This window comes from Truncatella angustata, assembly GCF_020726525.1.
Source record: "Truncatella angustata strain MPI-SDFR-AT-0073 chromosome Unknown BKA67scaffold_3, whole genome shotgun sequence".
Taxonomy (NCBI): domain Eukaryota; kingdom Fungi; phylum Ascomycota; class Sordariomycetes; order Amphisphaeriales; family Sporocadaceae; genus Truncatella; species Truncatella angustata.
Window position 1 is genome coordinate 141,935 of NW_025763383.1, and position 18,550 is coordinate 160,484.

Below are 18,550 nucleotides of genomic sequence, written 5' to 3' on the forward strand. Positions count from 1 at the left end.
CGTTCCAGGTCGGCACTGCTGGATTCATACTTCGGCCACAACCCCCAGCTCAACTGATGACTCTTCTTTGACTAGCGCAGTGACACCAATGCAAGGCGACAATTCATTAGCTGGGATAGTCAAAGAGGATCGTACAGTCACCTACCGAGACCGGATGTGGCTGCACAAACTTCCAAACCACTTACTCCAGACTTGGTCAAACTTTCGGAATCCGGTCAAGTTAATCATGTAAATCCTTCTTCGCGCGACCTTGTCCAGGTTAGACTCATCGCCATCTAACATAGCTCTGATATTCTAAGGCGATTGTTTGGTCTGTGCTTCTATGCTACCCTCAATAATCTCACCTGTGCCGAGATCATCACCCATGAAGCCGCAGATGCGCAGACTGTATCCTTCTCGGATATAACGGTTGTAGTTACCGTTTGACATGGGCGTATTGCTTGTGTAAATCGCTTTTTGCTGGGACGCAATCTCCGTTGAAAGTTAATATATAAGTCAGCAGTAGGATTTCTGAAGTGTGGTTAGGTTTGGTCTTGCAATCTGATACAACAAACCCGAACATCATCATATATGGTGATCCTATGTTGGCTTATATTCATCATATGACGGGGCTCTATCATGGCGTCAATTTGACATCTCCACGTTTGGTTGATTGCTATATAATCTTTAGTTGCTTATTACAAGAACAAAAGAAGGCATTTCGGTTCGTGGTATTCACTTTGCATATTTGTACATAATCTACGAAAGTCTCGATACTAGTATAGTGGCAGATTTGAATATCATCCGTCGCAGTCGTAAATTATTAGGAAAGGACATCTCAACCCGTTGTTGTAGCTCACTATCGCTTAATTCTGTGTGTATGTCGAATCATGCCTAGTCATGGCCAGAGACGGTACCGACGATTGTACAACGCGGAGGGCAGAAATTGTTTTTTCAACAATTTGTGATATGGAAGAAACGGGCTTTGAGGTCAATTTCTACACCTAAGTTTGGACTACTATAGCACTTGGCGCTATTGAAGCTATGGCTGCTTTCTTTTCGTCGAAAGATTCTCGTTCAATCTTGAATCGTAATTGACACCCTATTTGGTCTAATGAGATGCGTTCTGGACCTTTGAAAATACTGGCACACTTACAATCACCACAGGAGATCGGCTCGTACTTGGCTGGATTAGTTTCCGAAACACAGCTCGGTATTACGCTTTCGACGCAGTTGAAGTTAAGCCCTGCAGACAGTGATCAAGTTAGGCCAAGTATTGCTGAAAGACTATGGAGCACGATTACCAAAGAAAAAAGGCATCGAGACACGTTCAAGAAGCGACTCATTGGTAACTCGATGGACTGTGGACTTGTACGTATCATTCGAAAGACGCATCATATAGTCACCAATGTTGACAACAAATGTTCCCTCGATTGGTGGAGCCTATAAACAATGAGCATTGAGCTGGTCTTCAGGGGCTTCACCGTACCTTAATCCACTGACCCTCCTTGGTCAATACCTGTAATCCACCTATGCTGTCTTGCCATAATAAAGTGAAGAGTTGTAAGTCGGTATGACTACCAAGACCGACGAAATCCTCTCTAATCTCTTGCTCGCTCCTTGGACGATAATAATTGAACACAGAATCTGCGCCTGGGTGCGTCACCTTATCATCCCAATAGCTCTCTTCTAAATCCAAGGAGAGAGCGAAGGCGCCGACTAGCTTTCTAGCCAATAGCAAGCAACTCGACCAGTACGCCACAAGGTCCTTCTTGAAATCCAGCAGATGCGACGTACCATCCCAAACGAAGTCTTCACCTCTGATCCACGGCCTTACTTCCTCTGGTATCTCAGAAATATTCGCTGGGTGGTCTGGATCAAGTTCAGGGGAATATCGAAAAGAGAACGACTCTCTGACGTCGACACTCTCACTTGGAGAGATATTGGTGGTCATTGCACCGGAATAGCCATTGTAGTACTTGCTATGTTTCCTAGAAGATATCAAGTCCTTTTTGTCCATAGGCTGTCTCATAAAAGCCAGTCCTTGCTCCTTTGCTCTGGCGATAGTCTCCTGGGAGATTCCATGGTTCTTGATATAGAAGAAGCCAGTGTTGACGGCTGCTGAGTGAATCTGCCGTGCGACCTTCTTTCGCTGACCCAGCTCGGAAGAAAACATTGGCGCCAGATCGACTACCGGTATTTCCTCAGCCGTGCAATCTCGAGGCGGATCAAGCAGGACATCGCGGTACACTGGCCCGAGGGCTGTGCGAAGCTCAAGTTTCGTGGTAGTCATTATTTAGCAAATTGACGTTGGTTCTGGTAGTATACGAGTGACATAATATGAATAGATAAAAAGATTTATACGTTCTTCCTTCAGTCGACTTTGATATAGGTTATCAATCTTATCGCCCTAAATCGGCGGCTTATGAACTATGAGCTGACAGAGCCATATGCCCTCGGAACCCTAGGTTCGCCGCCGTAGTTCGGTGGACTCTGCTGGCCTAAGCTCCGTCGGTCGCCGATGGGCCCTACCGCAGACATACCATAATACACCACCACTAGTCATATTTCGTGGAGGCATGCTCGATGTGGCAATTTCACCATCCAGCTAGTCCACTTTCGTAGTCAAGTTAGTTGCACATTATATCAATCCAGCTCCTGATATCACTGTAAACCATATTCACAGCCATGTTAACCAACCGCACAATACTTCCATACGTCTACAGTCTCAGGAAGTTGCCAGTCCGTTACCGAAAACCCAGGCGATTAAAGCTGCGATCGAGGGCTTCCATTTTTTATCCGAAATACAAACGCACTGTCATCGTTATCGAATTTTTCGTGGCCAAATATGGTACTCATATACTGAAAAATGAAGGTCATGTGTTACGTCTCTACGCCATGTAGCGAGAGATTCAGGAGCTCTATTTCATTACACAGTTAAAGCCAGGAAGCCACTCTGGGCCGAGACAGCCAGAAGTCTCCGCTATGGTAAAATGGGAAGATGCTAGGTGGTACCCAAGCTATTAGTAATATATAACATGCTTTATAGATTTCCAATGGGGCGGATAATTGGCTAGAGCATATCGAGCGCAATGTTAAGTCTTATTCTTCAAATGCTGTAGTTCTGCGATGAATTTGGGAGTTTTGAATGGGTAATATGTCCTGGCTAGACATCGAGGTAGATGTGGTAGCTGGCGAGTCGCCTGTGACCTGTTAAGTAGGCCGGACTCTAAGGCTGTTATGGATTACTATTGCTGAAACCACTGTTAATCGTGCTATCCTAGCATCTATGCCAATAATATCATGGTCTTATTGGGTAAGGTTAAATGCAGTTGATGCACAGCATAAGAATTTGATTAAGCGGCCATGCTAAAAAGTCTAGTGATAAAGCCTCGACCGTACAACGTTAAAGACTATAACACAAATTAAAGAATAATGATTAGCCTTAGGTCCAGGGTGAAACATGATAACTAGATATACCACAAGCAAACAATGCGAACTTCTAGTATAATAGTTTTTATTGAGGCGCAGGTATACGTGGAACCCACATCGCCGACTGCCTAGAGCTCGTTGGTATGGCATGTCCATATTGTTGGAAGATGTTATGAAAATCATCACTAGAGCCGGTGTTGTTGCTCGCCGGTACCGCCAGGCCCAACGTCTATTGCTGCTTCGAAAATGTCAGATGGTCTGACCTCGGTAGGCGCTGATAAGATCCTACTAAGCGCTGCCCCCGATACTTCAGAGCTGCTTGATCAACCCAAAACCAGTCGAGACCCTCTTTGATCGCCATAACGCGGCAACCCTCTACTTTCTTCTAATCAAGCTTTTTCCCGACCACTATACACTTAGGAAGCCCCAGCTATCAAGGTCATCAAATTTAACGTGGCTTTCCACGTATGAGAGAGAATAGCGTACGGGGGAATCTAGCATCCGGAGCACTCCTTAAGCATCAGCGTTTTGATAGATCAGAGGGCCACAGTCAAACCCTGTCTAAGCTTTTAAAGATGGTCAATTGAGGAATATAGTGAGACAGTTTGAGCAGTGGCGCGCATACTCCGTCTGGATTCGGCCCACGAAGGTGGCAACGCAGCGACAGGCGACCAATCAGACGCACACAATGTTCGCGCGTCCACATGTTTCAAGTCCTCCGCAGTGCGCATTCCTTTCGGCTTATACCTGTGTTATGTCCAACTTATACCCGGTGCAGATGCGGGGGAGCTATTGCGACTGCATCCTTCATAACGTTAAATTAATACCAAGTCGAATACGTCGTGAAACATAACTTGAAAGTATATTGTCATCGTATTATTCTTCGTTCGCTGTTCAGCTCCTGCGTAACGATGAGATAGTTGTGGAAAAATTTTGGTATCGACCTTTAAACACAACTCACAAAGTATTAAGAACTTAGAGCACAAGTTACATTGTAGGTCATTGATAATCGCGACCATGGCACCATTCGTATCTGATGTAAAGGTCAACGGCAACGGTATTCCTAATTTTGAAGACCTCCCACTGAGAAAGTCGGACCCTCACCATTCTGCTTGGGGTTTATATGGCGATCATGACGAGCTAGGGTTCCTCAACCGGCTCACGGACGAACGAGTCGCGGCTGCGGCGAAGAGCGAGATCAAGACAGGCCACAGGTAAACCTGACCTACAAGTGACGAGTCACGACTAACGATGCCACCAAAAGAGTTTCGCTCAACTGGCCTCTCGACGCGCAGGAAAGACGGTCGTTCTTCCAGAGGGCAAGATTTCACCAGGACATCTTTCCAAAAGCACCGGCAACCGTAAACGATGATGTATGGACGTTCAACTCTCAAGTATCAACCCAATGGGATGGCTTGAGGCACTACGGTTATCAGAAAGAAAAACTGTTCTACAATGGTGTCACGATGAAACAGATTCATGGCTTCGACGAGGGAGGAAAGAGTACCGTGAACGGCATCCAAGGTGGTATTGTCCCCGGTGACTCCTGACTCAGTCTCACTAACAATTAACAGCATGGGCGGAAAAGGGCATAGTTGGTAGAGGTGTGCTCATCGATCTTCATAGCTGGAGAGAGTCACATATCGATCTCAACGCTTATGATACGTTTCAGTCCACTCCTATTCTCTTGTCTGATATACGGGAATGTCTTCAAGTACAGGGGACTGAACTCAAATTTGGCGATATCCTCTTCATTCGTTCTGGTATGCTTGAACCGACCATGGTCTCTTGATCGCAGTTCATTGAGTGTTTCGCCAGGTTTTATGGCACAGCATGAGCAGAAAAGCCAAGACGAAATCTGGTCCCATCAGGACCAAACGCCACACCGTTTCGTGGGAGTGGAACAGAGCGAAGACATGCTGAGATGGATATGGGAGAACTTTTCTGCGGTAGCCGGAGATCAACCCGCATTTGAATGCTGGCCAACGCAAAAGGACTGGCTTCTTCACGAGGTGTTGCTCGCTGGCTGGGGATGCCCGATCGGCGAATTGTTCGATCTCGAGAAAATCGCGGCGCACTGCCAGAAAGAAAAGCGGTGGAGCTTTTTCGTGTCGAGCGAGCCTTGTAATGTGCCTGGTGGTGTTGCCAGGTAGGCCCGTTCAGCCCCGTTCTTATTGAAACGCTCACTGATCTCAAAAGTCCCCCTAACATTCTGGCAATCTTCTAAGCCTAAGGGAATAAAGTACAAGAATTATGTGAGAGCTGAGCTAGTTCTAACAGTGGTGTACATGTAAACGAGGCAGGCTGCAGACAAGCGGATTTTCTGCAAACACTCTGGGGCTCGAGGCAAAGTGAGCTGTTAGTTGCGAGTAATTCACCCGAAAAATCGCTTCGTGTGAAGAGGAAGAGGATACAGTGAAGGCTGACAGTTTTCGGCTCATGACGGATTCTGCGCTGCGTAAGCTGGATAGGTCAGGCAGTGAGGATGGGTAACGCAACCTATGAAGTTGGCATAAGATAATTGGTTTTTGTGATTCAACTTTCCAAACCACGAAAGTTTCAATGACATATACTTAAGATTCAGAACGAAAATTAAATTAAATGGAATATGACATCTTGGGATATAATTTTCAGTCTTCCGCTAGTGTTGACTCTGCGAGTTTTCACTTGTCGAATCTATTCGGCCTTAATGATGTAGACTTGGTGGGCAATATGGCGAGACTCCTCGGGGTCCGAGAGTTTCTGAAAAATACTGGAGAATACTGCATTTTGAGAGTGTAATTGCAAATTTGCAATGTGAAATTATTATGTTGGATAGTCAAGGTAATCATAAATGCCAACGAAACATCGACTGGTGGACTTGGAACCAGTGATCATTAGCAATTTACGGGCATGTACACCCGTTATTTAAACACCATGCTGGAATAATACTTCTCATCACGTATTGATTGGCCAGCCATTCCAATTTCGCTATTCATGTTTTCGAGGTATAACTCCACTCAGCCTCATCAGACCAGGTCAAGAGGGTAAGCTTGTTCCACTGTTTTTGAAGCTGTTGACATTCTTGGAATAACCAAGGGTGTATTCGTCAATGGTGACAGTAGAGACTGATTACCAAATACCGCCTGCAGACAGCTCAGTACACATACGGCTGTTGGCCACAAAAAGGTATTTGCAAAGCCCAAGTACGAAGCGTGATGATATGTATTATAGGGTCAGCGTAATCGCCAATGCCCTGTTGTCGTGTTGTTACGAATATACTACTACCTGCATCAATCAAATAAGCCTCCATGACTTGAGTAGACACTATTCTACTTTACGACCAACCTTTCTTTAATTTTTTAATTTTCAAAGGAGCATTTCACCAATCATGCAACACTGCTTGACACGAGAGTTCATAGTCAACGCAAGATAGTAGGATATATTTGCTATTCTCCTAATAATCTAAGTCTTTCTGCATACCAAGCCCTGCACCACTTTAAAAAAAAATGAGGCCAATGGCTTTTGTATGACCCTTAAGTATTCTGGGACTGGTGGCTAAGCTCGTCCTGTGCTTGGCCTGACGTGCCTCCACGTGTCTCTTGGGCGATTACAGACCTTAGAAAGGTTTTCTTTCATGAGTACTGCTTCAGATTTTCATAACCTCATTAGAGGCAGCGTTCATGCTATAAAGAATCATAGCCACATCGTGGAAGTTGCGTTGTAAACAACGCATCGAGGTATTGTTTGACAGCGTTAGGCTTCGGCCTTTTGTTCAGCTAAGCGTATCTATCGCTTGCGGTCACTGAGAAGAAGATTAGTCATTGGATCCAATGGCCACAGAATGTCGCTTACCTTTGGCTAAGCCTTCTTGACAGCGTCTGTAACTTCGTGTCATTATCAGCGTCTCTTTTGGCTCTTTCCATAGCAGCCTCATGTTGCTCCGACGCGGCCTTTTGGACCTCTTCGTGAGTTGGTGGAAGACGCTCGTTTTGCAAGTCGACTTTTCGGGCGTCCTCGAAACTGCTAATTGCGTTCTTGATTCCCTCTGCGCCGAGCATGAGGGTACCAGCAGGCAGCCTTCCTCCAGAAACTGTCTTAAGCTCGGTGACCTTTTCTGACTCCTCACGGAGAACTTGGAATACACGTGATAATCTACCAATAGCAAGAATCTTGTTCTTGATCGCACGTCGCTTGTACTCGATCGAGTTGGGGTCGTTGAAGGGATCCTCCAGGGATGGCGATTGGGGACCAGGAGATGTGGTGAGGGGCGTCTCGTCCTTGAGTTCTTCCTCGGAGCATGTGTGCAGAATGGCAATCAGCATGTCGGTGATCTTCTCGCCCACAAATGGCAAAGACCACGTGAAGACGTCCATGAAGTTAGGAAGCCAGTACGGGTGAGGTGTGCAGTTGAACTGGCGAATGTTCATAACGTTATTCTCGTACTTCAACACGGCCGCCTTGTTGTTATAGACGTCCAGGTAGTTGGGCGCAGAGAAGATTGTCATGACACTAGGGAAACCAGTGGTCCTGGTCTTGCGATACATTCGGTAGCCGGCATCTTGCGCTTCGTGCGCTCGGATAACAGACAACAGGTTGTTCTTTTCCAAGAAAGCACAAGCGGCTGGATACGAGAAGAAGTATGAGCATCCTCGGACGTGGTTGTGCATGAAGAATTCGCTGGTTTTCTCTTGTCCAAAATCCTCGAGTGGATCGGCCCAGAGAATGTCACACATCAGGCCTTGTGTAGGCGGCTCGCGGAAACGATCGATATTCCGGATGTCGTCCAGCGTGTGCAGCTCAGGACTGAGACCGCCATGGATACACAAAAACTGCTTGTTCATGACGGCGGCCAAGGGCAAGCAGCAGAAGGACTCCATGCAAGCCTCGTAAATAGCTTCCGAGTACTTGTGCTTACACTCGAGCTTGAAGGTGAAATAATCAGTCAAATGCCGGCACTCGTGGTTTCCGCGTAGTAGCCACAGTGTCTTGGGATAGTGTATCTTGAGGCACCATAGATAAAGGACACACTCGATGCTGAAATAACCGCGGTCGACGTAGTCGCCCAGGAAAAGGTATCTCGTCTCTGCGGGATCGCCACCAACTTCAAAGAGCTTCATGAGATCGTAGTACTGGCCGTGGACATCGCCGCACACGGTAATGGGTGCGTCCATCTCCAAGAGATTGGGCTCCTCGCGGAGGAGCTCGGTGCCCTTCCTGATGATCCATAGAGCCTGGTCCTCGGTGAGGCGGCCTTCGCGGTAGAAGTGTTGCTTGAGAAAGGTGATGTTGGGCTTCTGGTGAGTCTCGTCCTCGAAGAACTGCTCGTCGCTGGGGGTGAAGGTGGCTGGTGCTTGAACATCTAAAGAGCAAAGTTGTCAGTCATGCTCCTGGTCACGGTCATAGTCCTAGCAATCGCATATGGCGCTCGGAGGGCTGCAAAACGGCAAGGGGCCGCGAGGTAGAGCGGCGGCGGGGTAGATGCAGGACAGTTCAGGAGCCATACCTTTGCAGACTCGCTCCTGTGTGTTGACCTGAGTTCCATCCTCCATGGAGTGGATGGTGAAATCAATCTCAGGTACGGGCTTCTTCTCCCGTATGGCGCGGATGGCATTATCAACCTGCATGTTGCGGTTATCCTCCACATTGGAGGACGGCTGGGCGTCGTCCGCCTCCATCTTGAAGCCGCGTGAGGAGTTGCGCCTTGGGAATTCGGGCGGTCTGGGTGCGGACGCGGGCAGGCAACAGGACAGCGGTGTGTTGAGGGTCCAAGTCTAGTTGTCTTCACGTGTTCGTTCGAGGATCGGGGATCGAGGCGTAGGCGGCTGCGACTGCGAATGATCGTGTTGAGAAGTGAATAGGGCTGAGAAGGGGGAAAGTTGGGCGACAGAAAGGCGGGCAAATGTACAAAAAGGGTCTGCACAGAAGGTTCGTAGACAGGCACAAGGTTGGGTTTGGGGGGGTGGGTGCGCTAAAGTGCGGGCGGGTTTAAGTGCTGTACCTTGTACGGAGAGACGGACTAATGACATTTCTGAGAGCTGAGTGAGTAACTATGCACTCTATTCCCATTCTAGACAACCAAGCCATCCATCAATTACACGCACGCAAGGTCTTGTACCTAGGTACCGAGCCTCCAATGAAGGAACGAGAAGATGGATTATTGAAGTGACGCCAAGCATATCTGTAGCCTTTCGCCTGCCCTGCGATAAGCGGCATCATTGCCCCAGGTTCCATGTCCATTGAGTTGTGTCCATCTTCACCTGTTCGGCTGACTTCCAAACCCAATAGTTGCATTTCTGAAATCAAGCGTATTCCTCATCCTGAATTGTCAGCATTGCTCCTTGATCTCCCCCGGGTGGTAGGGGGAGTAGGGGAGGAGGCGACCTGGGGTTGTTACAAAGTCACACTAGTGTAGCCTCCGTGAAGGCTCCTGGCAACTTGTCAGCTCCTTAACTACCATCAACCATCAGATGGCCCAATCCCACAGAATGCCAAATTCCAGCCAGGCAACCATGACACTGTTGAGCTACCCACACCGAAAAGGCTCTTCATCTGTAGTCCTACCTTGCTTCCTTTGCGACGTCCCGTAGGCCAAGCATGCGTGAATCTTGGTCAGTACAAAAACAAGTATGCTCTTGGAGCTAAATCATCATTAGTCTAGGGGCTCACTTGAGAGACCCATCAACCAATGACTTCATAACCGAGCATTTTCTCACTTCTTACCGGCTATCCAGAACGTGCTCGCTGCGCTACGGTCACACTTCAGAAGACAATCATGGCTGCACACGTGACGAAGACAATCCTACATGCATTTACAGCATGCATTTTCCCGCACACATTTGTGTACTTGGTTGCGACTAATTATGCTCAAACTTGCTGCATGCATCCGCCGTTTTTCAAACCCTCGTATTTGACATGACTATTAGCTAAGAGCGCCTTTATCAAATACGCTCTAACTGCGTTCCAATATTGCAATGCATCCACCGTCACGTTGTACGGTTCCCAATCAATCCATGTACGAGACTATGTTGCGGGCTTGGGATACGACATAATGAGGGTGGTGGTTATTGATTTTCTTATACCGGCAGGTAATTTGACGTGGAACTTGACACCAGTCGTCCTACTCCATGGTAGCAACCAACTTTTATAACCTGTACTAGTCTAGATCTAAGAAGAGCGGCTCAAAAATCCTGATGCACACCTCCAATCTCACACAGCGCAATATCCGCCATCTACCAAGAGGTCGGTTCCTGTCGTATATGATGATGCATCGCAGGCGAGATACAGATACGCGCCCTTCAGCTCTTCCGGCTCGCCTTCACGACCTTTACGGGTGTTAGCGAATGGGACAGTCAAAAATACCTCGGACACTTACCCATAGGGATCTTGTCCTTGAAGTAGCCCTTCGTCTCTTCAGGGATGAATTGCGTAATGTCAGTCTTGATATAACCTGGACTGACACTATTCGCTCGAGCGAAACCGACCCATTCGACAGCAAATGATTTACCTATGACCTCATTGAGCATTTCAACCTAACCACAGCCTGTTCATTTACTTACATGCATGGATCACGGCGGCTTTCGAGGCGTTGTATGCTGTTTGCATCTGGGGAATGTTGGCAATATGGCCAGACATTGATGCAGTAGCGATGAAACTTCCATAGGTAAAATTCTCTAGTTCCTGTCCATCGATTGTCGTCCTCTCCTTCTTTTGCCGCCTCCAATGCAAAGCAGCTGCCCGTGCGCAATAGAAGGTACCGTCGATGTTGACTTGGAGGACCTTCGACATCCTCTCGATGGGGCCATCGATGAACGGGCCGTCCTCCCAGGCGATTCCCGAGTTCGCTACGAAAACGTCAAGTCTGCCATTAAATTCTTTGACGATTTCGTCTACAGCATCCCGGACCGCCTCCCAAGATTGAACATTGACTGGATACGCCTTGCCTAAAGTCAGTATCAGTACTACCGCCTGATAGACAACCAAAGATCAACGTTGGCGTTGGATCGCAACAGACTTACATTTCACACCGAATTTCTTCTCGATGTTGGCAGCTTCGTCAAGAGCTTTCTTATTACTATTGTACCAAATAGCAACGTTGGCTCCGGCCTCCGCAAAGGCATGCGCTATCGAAAGGCCGATGCCAGCTCCTGCTCCGGAGACGATCGCTGTTCGTCCTTTCAAAGAAAAGAGAGGCATGACAAGGCCGTCATTTTTCGGTGGTGCTGGCATACCATTATGGGCAAAGTTGCCTCCGTTCATAGCAGCCATTGTGCAGGTTGTTGCAAGCTCACAAGAATGCTCACAATTACAGAATATTACTTTTCAGTGATTTTCTTGAGCAGTAAAGCACCATGAGAGAAACCGGTCCGGGATATTGTTGTCAATCATACATGTTCTGGGTCTGCGACTTATATCCATGGCAACGGCTGCGTGATTAAATAGCTGCAGTGTACGACATGTGCCGTTTCCTGGAAACCGGCGTGCTTGTTTGACAGACATATCTATCCAATGCGGCACAACCTTAGTGGAGCGCATATCCCCAGGAAAATAGATTACGCTAGGAAAGCCGCGATTTGCGAGCTTCAAAGTCGTTTGTACAGCATCATGTTTACTGTTTACCTCTTCCCGATACGATACGAAGGTGGGACTCAAAATGGCACACATGCTGTCTGCCTCTACACAGGTTACACACGGTGGGCACCCGCAGATTTTGGACGCCACGACCTTGATGAAACCAGACTCCCATATATTGAGCAATATTTGTTTGCGCTCTACAGTCACACTTCTGGGCGGGCGGGGTAGTTTCCATCTGTTGCCAAGTCTTGATTCGTGTCTTTGCAAACCAGCGAGCTGTTCATGCAAGATGATGGATCCTAGCTAGCAAATAAGCGGTCAAGCATATTCCCGATCACAGAGGCCCGCAACTGATAGACGCAGCCAAAATAGTGGTTCTAATTGCGCTTTCATCTCATGAAGAAGCCCAGCTGTGTATTTACTTTGCATTGCACTTGCAGTGAACTGGAATCAGCCGACTACCCTTCGCATGATCTCCTCGCGAGGATAGTTGGTGTTTCTCCACCGTGAGATGAAATCATCTCGATTGACTATGTTATTGTTAGCCTCACTTCCATCCATTAAAACGAAGTTTGGGCAGGTAGACGTACTGTAACCACCGCAAATCCGTCTCACGCCGGTGAATGCACTGCGACCATGCAAGACTCGCCAGTTGTCAAAGACTGAGAGCAAGGTTAGCAGGTGCGTCATGTCGGTTTTGGAAACCCACTCACCAAGAAGGCTACCAGGTGTAAGCTGAAACCAGTATTCTACCGATTTGCGCCTCAAGATGGCATCCCATTTTCTGGCAGCATCGTACCACTCCTCTGGTGAATATTCGCTATGGAAAGGGACGACACCTCTATCGTCATTGTTCCACCTTACACGTTGTAACTCACCCGTGGCCTCGTCTACCTCCAGCACGGGGTAAAGCTTATCGGGTGAGATGGTGATGCCCTCGTTGCCGCTAGCATGCCATGGTAGCTTGACGCGGCTCAGCACATTCCATGCTTTTGGATCTTCGTCTCTAAGCAAAGCTGCAGCCCAGAACCCGTCGACCAGAAGTGATTGACCCCCTAGCGTGGCCTTTCCATCTTTGGCAGAAGGGTCAACGTGTGACAAAAGATGAAAAGCCTGCAGCCCTGCCGGGTCAGAGAAGTAAGTGGTGTCAGTGTGTGCTGCTAACGCAATGTTTGTATAGGCCGTGTCAGCAAGGGCGAGATCAGGTATAAAGTCGTAGAAGCCACCGTAGTGTGTTTCTCGTATGAAAGCAATCTTCTCCAGCAACTTTTGACTGGGCTCTGCCGTGTCATACGGCACATCAGTAATGAAGCCAAACCCATATTTTCTCTTAGAAGTGTAAGCTGGCGGGTTTACAAGTTCGGGGTTAGAGGATAGACTGACAATGTAGCCTGTTAAACGCCCAATCGCATCCTTCTCGTCCTTCTCGATATCGTTGCTGCTCACGGATGGTGGCCATCGCTTTGCCAGAGCGCTACCTTTGGAATCGAATGTATTGATTCTTCCCACATCAGTCAAGACTCGGTAGCAGCGGACAGTCCACCTACTGCGTTTCCTCCGCTTTCGGTTGATCTTCTGTCAAGTAATACTCAATAAAGTCCCACGGGTAGAAGCTTTCGTGCGAGTTGTCGGACCCTGCACTTTGTTACTTGCCCGTGTCAAAATCATAACTTCAGTGAGTTGACATACATCGAACAACAACTCCCGCCTCGCGGCTCTCGATGTGCAGTGGCCGGATATCTTGTGGGATCTGATGGTCTGTGAGCTATTGCTTGAATGTCTACCGGTGTCTACTCTCACCTCAAATGTGTTGAATCCTCTCTGCATAGTATCTTGGTTTACGCATGCATTGCATCGACAGTTGTCTCTAGTCATCATAAGCTCCGATTTTTCCTTTCACTCTTATACATTTCGACTTACCGCAACCAGATATTTGGCCTGGTGTATGGTTAGCACTGCAAATTTGAAAGATCTATTGACGTTGCAAATCAAAGGCCTTAGCTTACAGGGATGTTCTTTTGAATTGCCAAATATCGCCCGCGCTTTTGTATGCAAATTTGAGGCTCCCGTCATTAGCTGTTACATGAGGTGCAGGCGATCTTGTTATTTGAGACAATGCACGAATAAAGTTGCGGCTTGCAGAAATATTGCCCAATGTCCGACTATACACTAATTAGACGTTGCTCCGCGATACGTTACGATGGTTTGAGTATAGATGTCTCACCGAACGAGGGGCAATCCTCGCGCCACTCTTAAAATCATCGTATGACGCGGCAGTACGATCTTTGTCAGATGATGCTAAGAGGATATGCTGCCGAGACTTGAAGAGAAGGCTATGGTCTGAAGTTTCAAGGTACTCAACATCAGCGATAGTGATAGCCAATGAATTGTTGTCCGTGAAAGGACATATATCACGCGAGCGTCGGCCGATGTACAATGGCCGAGGTAAGGACTGGCCCTGGGTTTCCAGTCAGGTGTGGCGCAGTCCACAACGCCACATCGACGAACTCCGTTAAGATACTCGATCGTCAACAACACTTATTTCGTTAAAGGTGTTGACTGATTCAGTCAAATCCTTGTCTGACAAGTTCTCTCAGAAGTCATGGGCTACTTTAGCTCCGACGCTGCGAGAGCGCCGCATCTGACAAGCAACAACTTACAATTGGTAGACTTAGACGCGTGAGCCGAGCAGCTCATTTTAGCGTGGTCTGATCCTCCCCTTCGGCCAGTCTCGTCGTCTGATTAATCGCCGGTGCCAATCCATCGGAACTGGGCTGACAAGGATCTTGTACAGCACTTCAAAATGCTCACCAATTCTGGCTCATATGTCATGAAGAAAAACCCTTAGTCGATAGTTGTGTTGCAGCGGCCAGGAACGACTCACTGTTCGGGTTTTGTTGAACACAAACTTTGGAATGGCCATACATGGCCGGGACTCCGTGCTGTTAGAATGGTTCAACACGGCCAACGGGCGCCGGCCATGATGTATGTTTAGACTTGACTGTGCCATGAGGCTCCTTTGCGACGTAACGACATGGTCCTTTCCTTGCAATTGCCACCGCCATTCTCCTGGGCCGCAGATCAGGCCGCATTCATTTTTGTCAAGGATCTCTGGGGCGTGCAGATTGACACGCCCCCTGTATTGAGACGACCTTGTTGTTCAAGTGCTCGCGTATGTTTTATACGCCTCACTCCTGCATAGAAAATGTGCTGTTGGTTATTGTCGCGGCAAAATCTTGACTTGGATTGGCTCATTAGTCGATCAAGCGCCTGGCAGTGCTTGAGTGTGGGTACGGGCTATATCTATAGGTTGATCATACCACGGCCCGAGCCAGACATAAGGCAGAATTTGGAGACTGTATCCGACAAAGGAAGTCAATATATTATCACAGACTCTTGGTAGATCTAGGACTCTATTCCAGAGATCATGTTTTTGGCTCTTGGTGCTCATCTTTTCTTCCATCATGGCTCAGGTAGCTGCCGTGTTTCTACTTCTATTTACCAATCTTACGCTGTGCTATTCTATATCATACCCTCCTTTGTACCAAAGCGAACATTCTCCATCATCGCCTCGCTCGGAGCTTAACAAGTGCAATGCCGACGGATACTCGACATGTGGCAAAGGCCTTCCCGACGACTTCTGTTGTCCTTCTGGGAGCACATGTCTTTCGATCGCATCAAACACAACTGCACTATGTTGCCCCAAGGGCCAGGATTGCAGCATAATTCAAGTAATTACTTGCGACATTCAGCAGCAAAATGTGACTGCTGCCCCCGAATCCGGAATACACACAACAACTCTTGAAAAGTCTTTGCCTCTATGTGGCATCGATTGCTGCCCTTTCGGTTATCACTGCAACGAAGATTTGAGCTGTGAGCTAGATAAGGATGTGGCTGTGACCACAGGAGACAAATTCAACATCTCGACTATACTGTCGACGACGCAGATCACGACCGTACCAAGTTCTACTTCACAAACTTCATCACCCACCGTGTCTTTTTCATTGGTCACGACGACAATAAGAGTATCCTTATCGACAGCAACATCAGTAACGGGCGACACGCCTGCTGCTACCACCGAATATATACCTACCCAATCCTCAAATAAAACCAGCATAGCTGTGGGTAGCACCATTGGTGCCGCTGGGGCTGTTTCAGCCATCGGCGCTGTCATCTACCTCTGTATGCGACGGAGGAGAACACGAAGATCGGCGCAAATACAAAAGAGTTGGCGGCGAACGTGGAGGCAGCAGCGACCTCAACATGATTCGGGCCTGACCAAGTTTCATACATGGCGAGGACAAAGCTACTATGCGAAAGCCGATGCGAGACCCATCGTTAGAGTGCCTGTCGTGCCGCCGGAACCTGTCTACTATGCAGAACTGCCTGCAACGCCTTTGTCTACCTTGTTTTGGGATAAGAGCCTACCCAGAGCCCCCCAGACACGCCCACAATCCACTTATAAGACATACATGGGCACAAAGGCTGGAAAGTCGCAGGATAGATGGAGTCTTCAATGATATATAGTAATTTTAGAGCACAACCTGATATTTTGAGACCATGGTTTGTTACCTGTGTACCTTTTTTCACTTGTATGTTTGCGAATGTCCCACCGTAGCTCGATTCTGAGTTCCGCGTCTTCTTGAGGTCTTGATGGTTCTTATTCTGTCTAGAAACAGGGTGAAGCGGCAACTCAAAGAAACAGAGTGTGTTCTTGAGACGAGGAGTCTCATATTTTATACTATATAATCATTGGCTTCCTGACAATCTCTCGCCGTTGAAACCTTTTACACGTACTTGATGAAGTGACTGTGGTTATTACACTGCCAATACCGACGTCCTGACACCTCAAACTCACCAAAAGTCAAAGTGGCATCGAATCTGGTCACGCAGCTACCAACCAGTGAGCCCCATCAGATGTCACCTGATCATCACCTGCCCAAAGAACAACACACCAAGCTGCGCGAGTGTACCAACAGAGTCATCCCCCTGTGCGCCGCCATCCTGGTCATCTTCTCCATCGGCGGAGGCCTGGGCTACACGTTCAACCAGCAAGCCCTGCCACGGAATGCAGTAGTCGGCATCTCGATCACGTTTCTCGCTCTCGGGCTCGCCTTCGGGATCGGCTGGCTGAAGATACACTACAGCACCCACGAGAGCCATATCTCGAGACTGGAGGCGGCTCGCAGCGCGTACGAGCGCATCCGCCAGGACACCGGCAATCTGCACAACCGGGTCTCCAGGCTGTTCGGAGCGAGCCCGGCAGAAGCGGCCGGGACGAACCTTGAAGGCTTCTTCCCCGTCCTCGGCCAGGCAGAGCAAGGGCTGTACCACGTGGCAAACGACGATAGCACACCCTTGGCCAAGACCCAAGGAATAGCTCTAGATGCTACCCATGCCGCGAGTTCGCAGGGCCAGGAAGGTAATATCCGGAGGGCGGCAGTTCGCGCCGGTCCATATCCGCGGAAAAGAGGTCACGGAGGACTGCAGAACAACGGCACAAGCTCTTTGATCCCGACAACTCGGAGCACTTTCATTTCACCACCACTACCACCGCTACCGCCATCTCCTGCGCTGAGACCAGATCGCTCGGATCATGAACACCCATGGGCGCCGGCGGAGGTGTCTGATTCCGGCTCCATGAGCAAAACGCCTCCGCACATGATCGCACAACGCAAAGTAGCCCCCACAGCGGCTGGATCTGGGTCTGGGTCTGCACACTATATTATTTATGAACAGCAGCGACCACCCCGACTGACGACAGGTCACATGGGGTACCAGCCCGCCGCATATTCGCCGGGGGTCGCCCCAGTAGACCTCGACACGGGAGCACCAGGGAGTCCGGCCCCGTGCCCAGACCAACAGGACCCAGCCCTGTCCACCAACCTCGCCTTCCTGCCAGACGACCTGGGCCAGGCCGTCCTGCAAGATCTTCAGGAGCCGCAAAGCCCGGTCCAGGTCGACAGAACGATGCGCCGGGTAGCAACTCTGACCAGGATGCCGAAAACACAGAAGGACATTGATGATGGCGCCGGCGGGCTGATGCTCCCACGGTCGTCGAGCAGGAACAAGACGGGACCTCTGCCCTCCCTGAGAGTCTCAAAGCCCGCAAATGAGGGTAAAGAGTCGGAAGGCAGCGCGAGATGATGCAGAGCAACAAAAACAACAGGAGAAGTATACTAGTCATTTCGCCAATCATGGCACTGTCTTTGATAACACCATCTTTCCGGAACCTGCTTTTGTATGTCGCAAGCCAGGAGTTGTTGACCTGCGTGAGCAGCAGAACCAAATCGTACTTCTGGAACCAGCGTATTATTCTGCTGAGGCAATGAATCAAACGAGTGGTTTGAAGCGAATCTATGGCAGGTCATTGACGGAACCTTGGACTGAGCCGCGGCGAAAAGAAGAAAAGTAACGCGGAGGAAAGCGTGGGTATGGACATTTGATCAAAGACGTAGATAGATATTAACTATCTATTGCGAGAGTGCTTGCCAGGAAAGCTTTCAGAAACAGGGTAGATCCGGCCAACCTAGCGTAGTGCACACACAATTCAGGAAGACACTTCAACACCATAACACCATTGTTA

The 18,550-nt window shown here is 48.6% G+C and overlaps 8 protein-coding genes across 8 annotated transcripts; 4 read left to right on the forward strand and 4 right to left on the reverse strand.

Moving 5' to 3' along the window:
* Positions 1–983: 983 nt before the first annotated feature.
* Positions 984–2,272, reverse strand: BKA67DRAFT_656941 (uncharacterized protein; the record flags this gene model as incomplete). The annotated part of the gene is made up of 4 exons (XM_046107028.1): positions 984–1,081; positions 1,136–1,225; positions 1,284–1,422; positions 1,469–2,272. The coding sequence occupies 4 exons, from the start codon at positions 2,270–2,272 to the stop codon at positions 984–986; spliced, it is 1,131 nt and encodes a 376-aa protein (XP_045959236.1).
* Positions 2,273–2,571: 299 nt separating this feature from the next.
* Positions 2,572–3,093, forward strand: BKA67DRAFT_559107 (uncharacterized protein). The gene has a single exon (XM_046102371.1). The coding sequence runs from the start codon at positions 2,668–2,670 to the stop codon at positions 2,881–2,883; it is 216 nt and encodes a 71-aa protein (XP_045959237.1). The 5' UTR covers positions 2,572–2,667; the 3' UTR covers positions 2,884–3,093.
* Positions 3,094–4,168: 1,075 nt separating this feature from the next.
* BKA67DRAFT_559110 (uncharacterized protein) lies at positions 4,169–6,038 on the forward strand. The gene is made up of 5 exons (XM_046102372.1): positions 4,169–4,625; positions 4,676–4,935; positions 4,986–5,174; positions 5,230–5,560; positions 5,611–6,038. The coding sequence occupies exons 1-5, from the start codon at positions 4,429–4,431 to the stop codon at positions 5,636–5,638; spliced, it is 1,005 nt and encodes a 334-aa protein (XP_045959238.1). The 5' UTR covers positions 4,169–4,428; the 3' UTR covers positions 5,639–6,038.
* A 774-nt stretch (positions 6,039–6,812) lies between these two features.
* On the reverse strand, positions 6,813–9,367 carry BKA67DRAFT_559122 (calcineurin A CNA1). The gene is made up of 3 exons (XM_046102373.1): positions 8,897–9,367; positions 7,246–8,752; positions 6,813–7,195 (listed from the first exon to the last, which is right to left on the reverse strand). Exons 1-3 carry the CDS (start codon positions 9,066–9,068, stop codon positions 7,180–7,182), a joined length of 1,695 nt encoding a protein of 564 aa, XP_045959239.1. The 5' UTR covers positions 9,069–9,367; the 3' UTR covers positions 6,813–7,179.
* A 1,232-nt stretch (positions 9,368–10,599) lies between these two features.
* On the reverse strand, positions 10,600–11,658 carry BKA67DRAFT_533923 (uncharacterized protein; the record flags this gene model as incomplete). Its single annotated transcript, XM_046099778.1, has 4 exons — positions 10,600–10,715; positions 10,766–10,897; positions 10,950–11,333; positions 11,409–11,658. The coding sequence occupies 4 exons, from the start codon at positions 11,656–11,658 to the stop codon at positions 10,600–10,602; spliced, it is 882 nt and encodes a 293-aa protein (XP_045959240.1).
* Positions 11,659–12,303: 645 nt separating this feature from the next.
* On the reverse strand, positions 12,304–14,014 carry BKA67DRAFT_222743 (trimethyllysine dioxygenase). Its single transcript, XM_046095573.1, has 8 exons — positions 13,971–14,014; positions 13,765–13,902; positions 13,654–13,714; positions 13,512–13,599; positions 13,348–13,465; positions 12,678–13,293; positions 12,555–12,626; positions 12,304–12,494 (listed from the first exon to the last, which is right to left on the reverse strand). Exons 2-8 carry the CDS (start codon positions 13,840–13,842, stop codon positions 12,415–12,417), a joined length of 1,113 nt encoding a protein of 370 aa, XP_045959241.1. The 5' UTR covers positions 13,843–13,902; positions 13,971–14,014; the 3' UTR covers positions 12,304–12,414.
* A 1,414-nt stretch (positions 14,015–15,428) lies between these two features.
* On the forward strand, positions 15,429–16,569 carry BKA67DRAFT_675002 (uncharacterized protein; the record flags this gene model as incomplete). Its single annotated transcript, XM_046108772.1, has 1 exon — positions 15,429–16,569. The coding sequence occupies one exon, from the start codon at positions 15,429–15,431 to the stop codon at positions 16,482–16,484; it is 1,056 nt and encodes a 351-aa protein (XP_045959242.1). The 3' UTR covers positions 16,485–16,569.
* A 312-nt stretch (positions 16,570–16,881) lies between these two features.
* On the forward strand, positions 16,882–18,111 carry BKA67DRAFT_656947 (uncharacterized protein; the record flags this gene model as incomplete). Its single annotated transcript, XM_046107029.1, has 1 exon — positions 16,882–18,111. One exon carries the CDS (start codon positions 16,882–16,884, stop codon positions 18,109–18,111), a length of 1,230 nt encoding a protein of 409 aa, XP_045959243.1.
* Between the last annotated feature and the right edge of the window lie 439 nt (positions 18,112–18,550).

What these genes read in the sequence shown, in the direction of transcription:
- BKA67DRAFT_559107 (XM_046102371.1), top strand. Translation starts at nt 2,668, where the DNA reads ATGTTAACCAACCGCACAATACTTCCATACGTCTACAGTCTCAGGAAG.
- BKA67DRAFT_559110 (XM_046102372.1), top strand. Translation starts at nt 4,429, where the DNA reads ATGGCACCATTCGTATCTGATGTAAAGGTCAACGGCAACGGTATTCCT. An exon ending in GAGATCAAGACAGGCCACAG is followed by an intron (nt 4,626 to 4,675) that starts GTAAACCTGACC and finishes TGCCACCAAAAG; the next exon opens with AGTTTCGCTCAACTGGCCTC. An exon ending in GTGCCTGGTGGTGTTGCCAG is followed by an intron (nt 5,561 to 5,610) that starts GTAGGCCCGTTC and finishes TGATCTCAAAAG; the next exon opens with TCCCCCTAACATTCTGGCAA.
- BKA67DRAFT_559122 (XM_046102373.1), bottom strand. Translation starts at nt 9,068, where the DNA reads ATGGAGGCGGACGACGCCCAGCCGTCCTCCAATGTGGAGGATAACCGC. An exon ending in ACAGGAGCGAGTCTGCAAAG is followed by an intron (nt 8,753 to 8,896) that starts GTATGGCTCCTG and finishes TTTGCTCTTTAG; the next exon opens with ATGTTCAAGCACCAGCCACC.
- BKA67DRAFT_222743 (XM_046095573.1), bottom strand. Translation starts at nt 13,842, where the DNA reads ATGATGACTAGAGACAACTGTCGATGCAATGCATGCGTAAACCAAGAT. An exon ending in GAGGATTCAACACATTTGAG is followed by an intron (nt 13,715 to 13,764) that starts GTGAGAGTAGAC and finishes ACAGACCATCAG; the next exon opens with ATCCCACAAGATATCCGGCC. An exon ending in TACACCTGGTAGCCTTCTTG is followed by an intron (nt 12,627 to 12,677) that starts GTGAGTGGGTTT and finishes CCTTGCTCTCAG; the next exon opens with TCTTTGACAACTGGCGAGTC.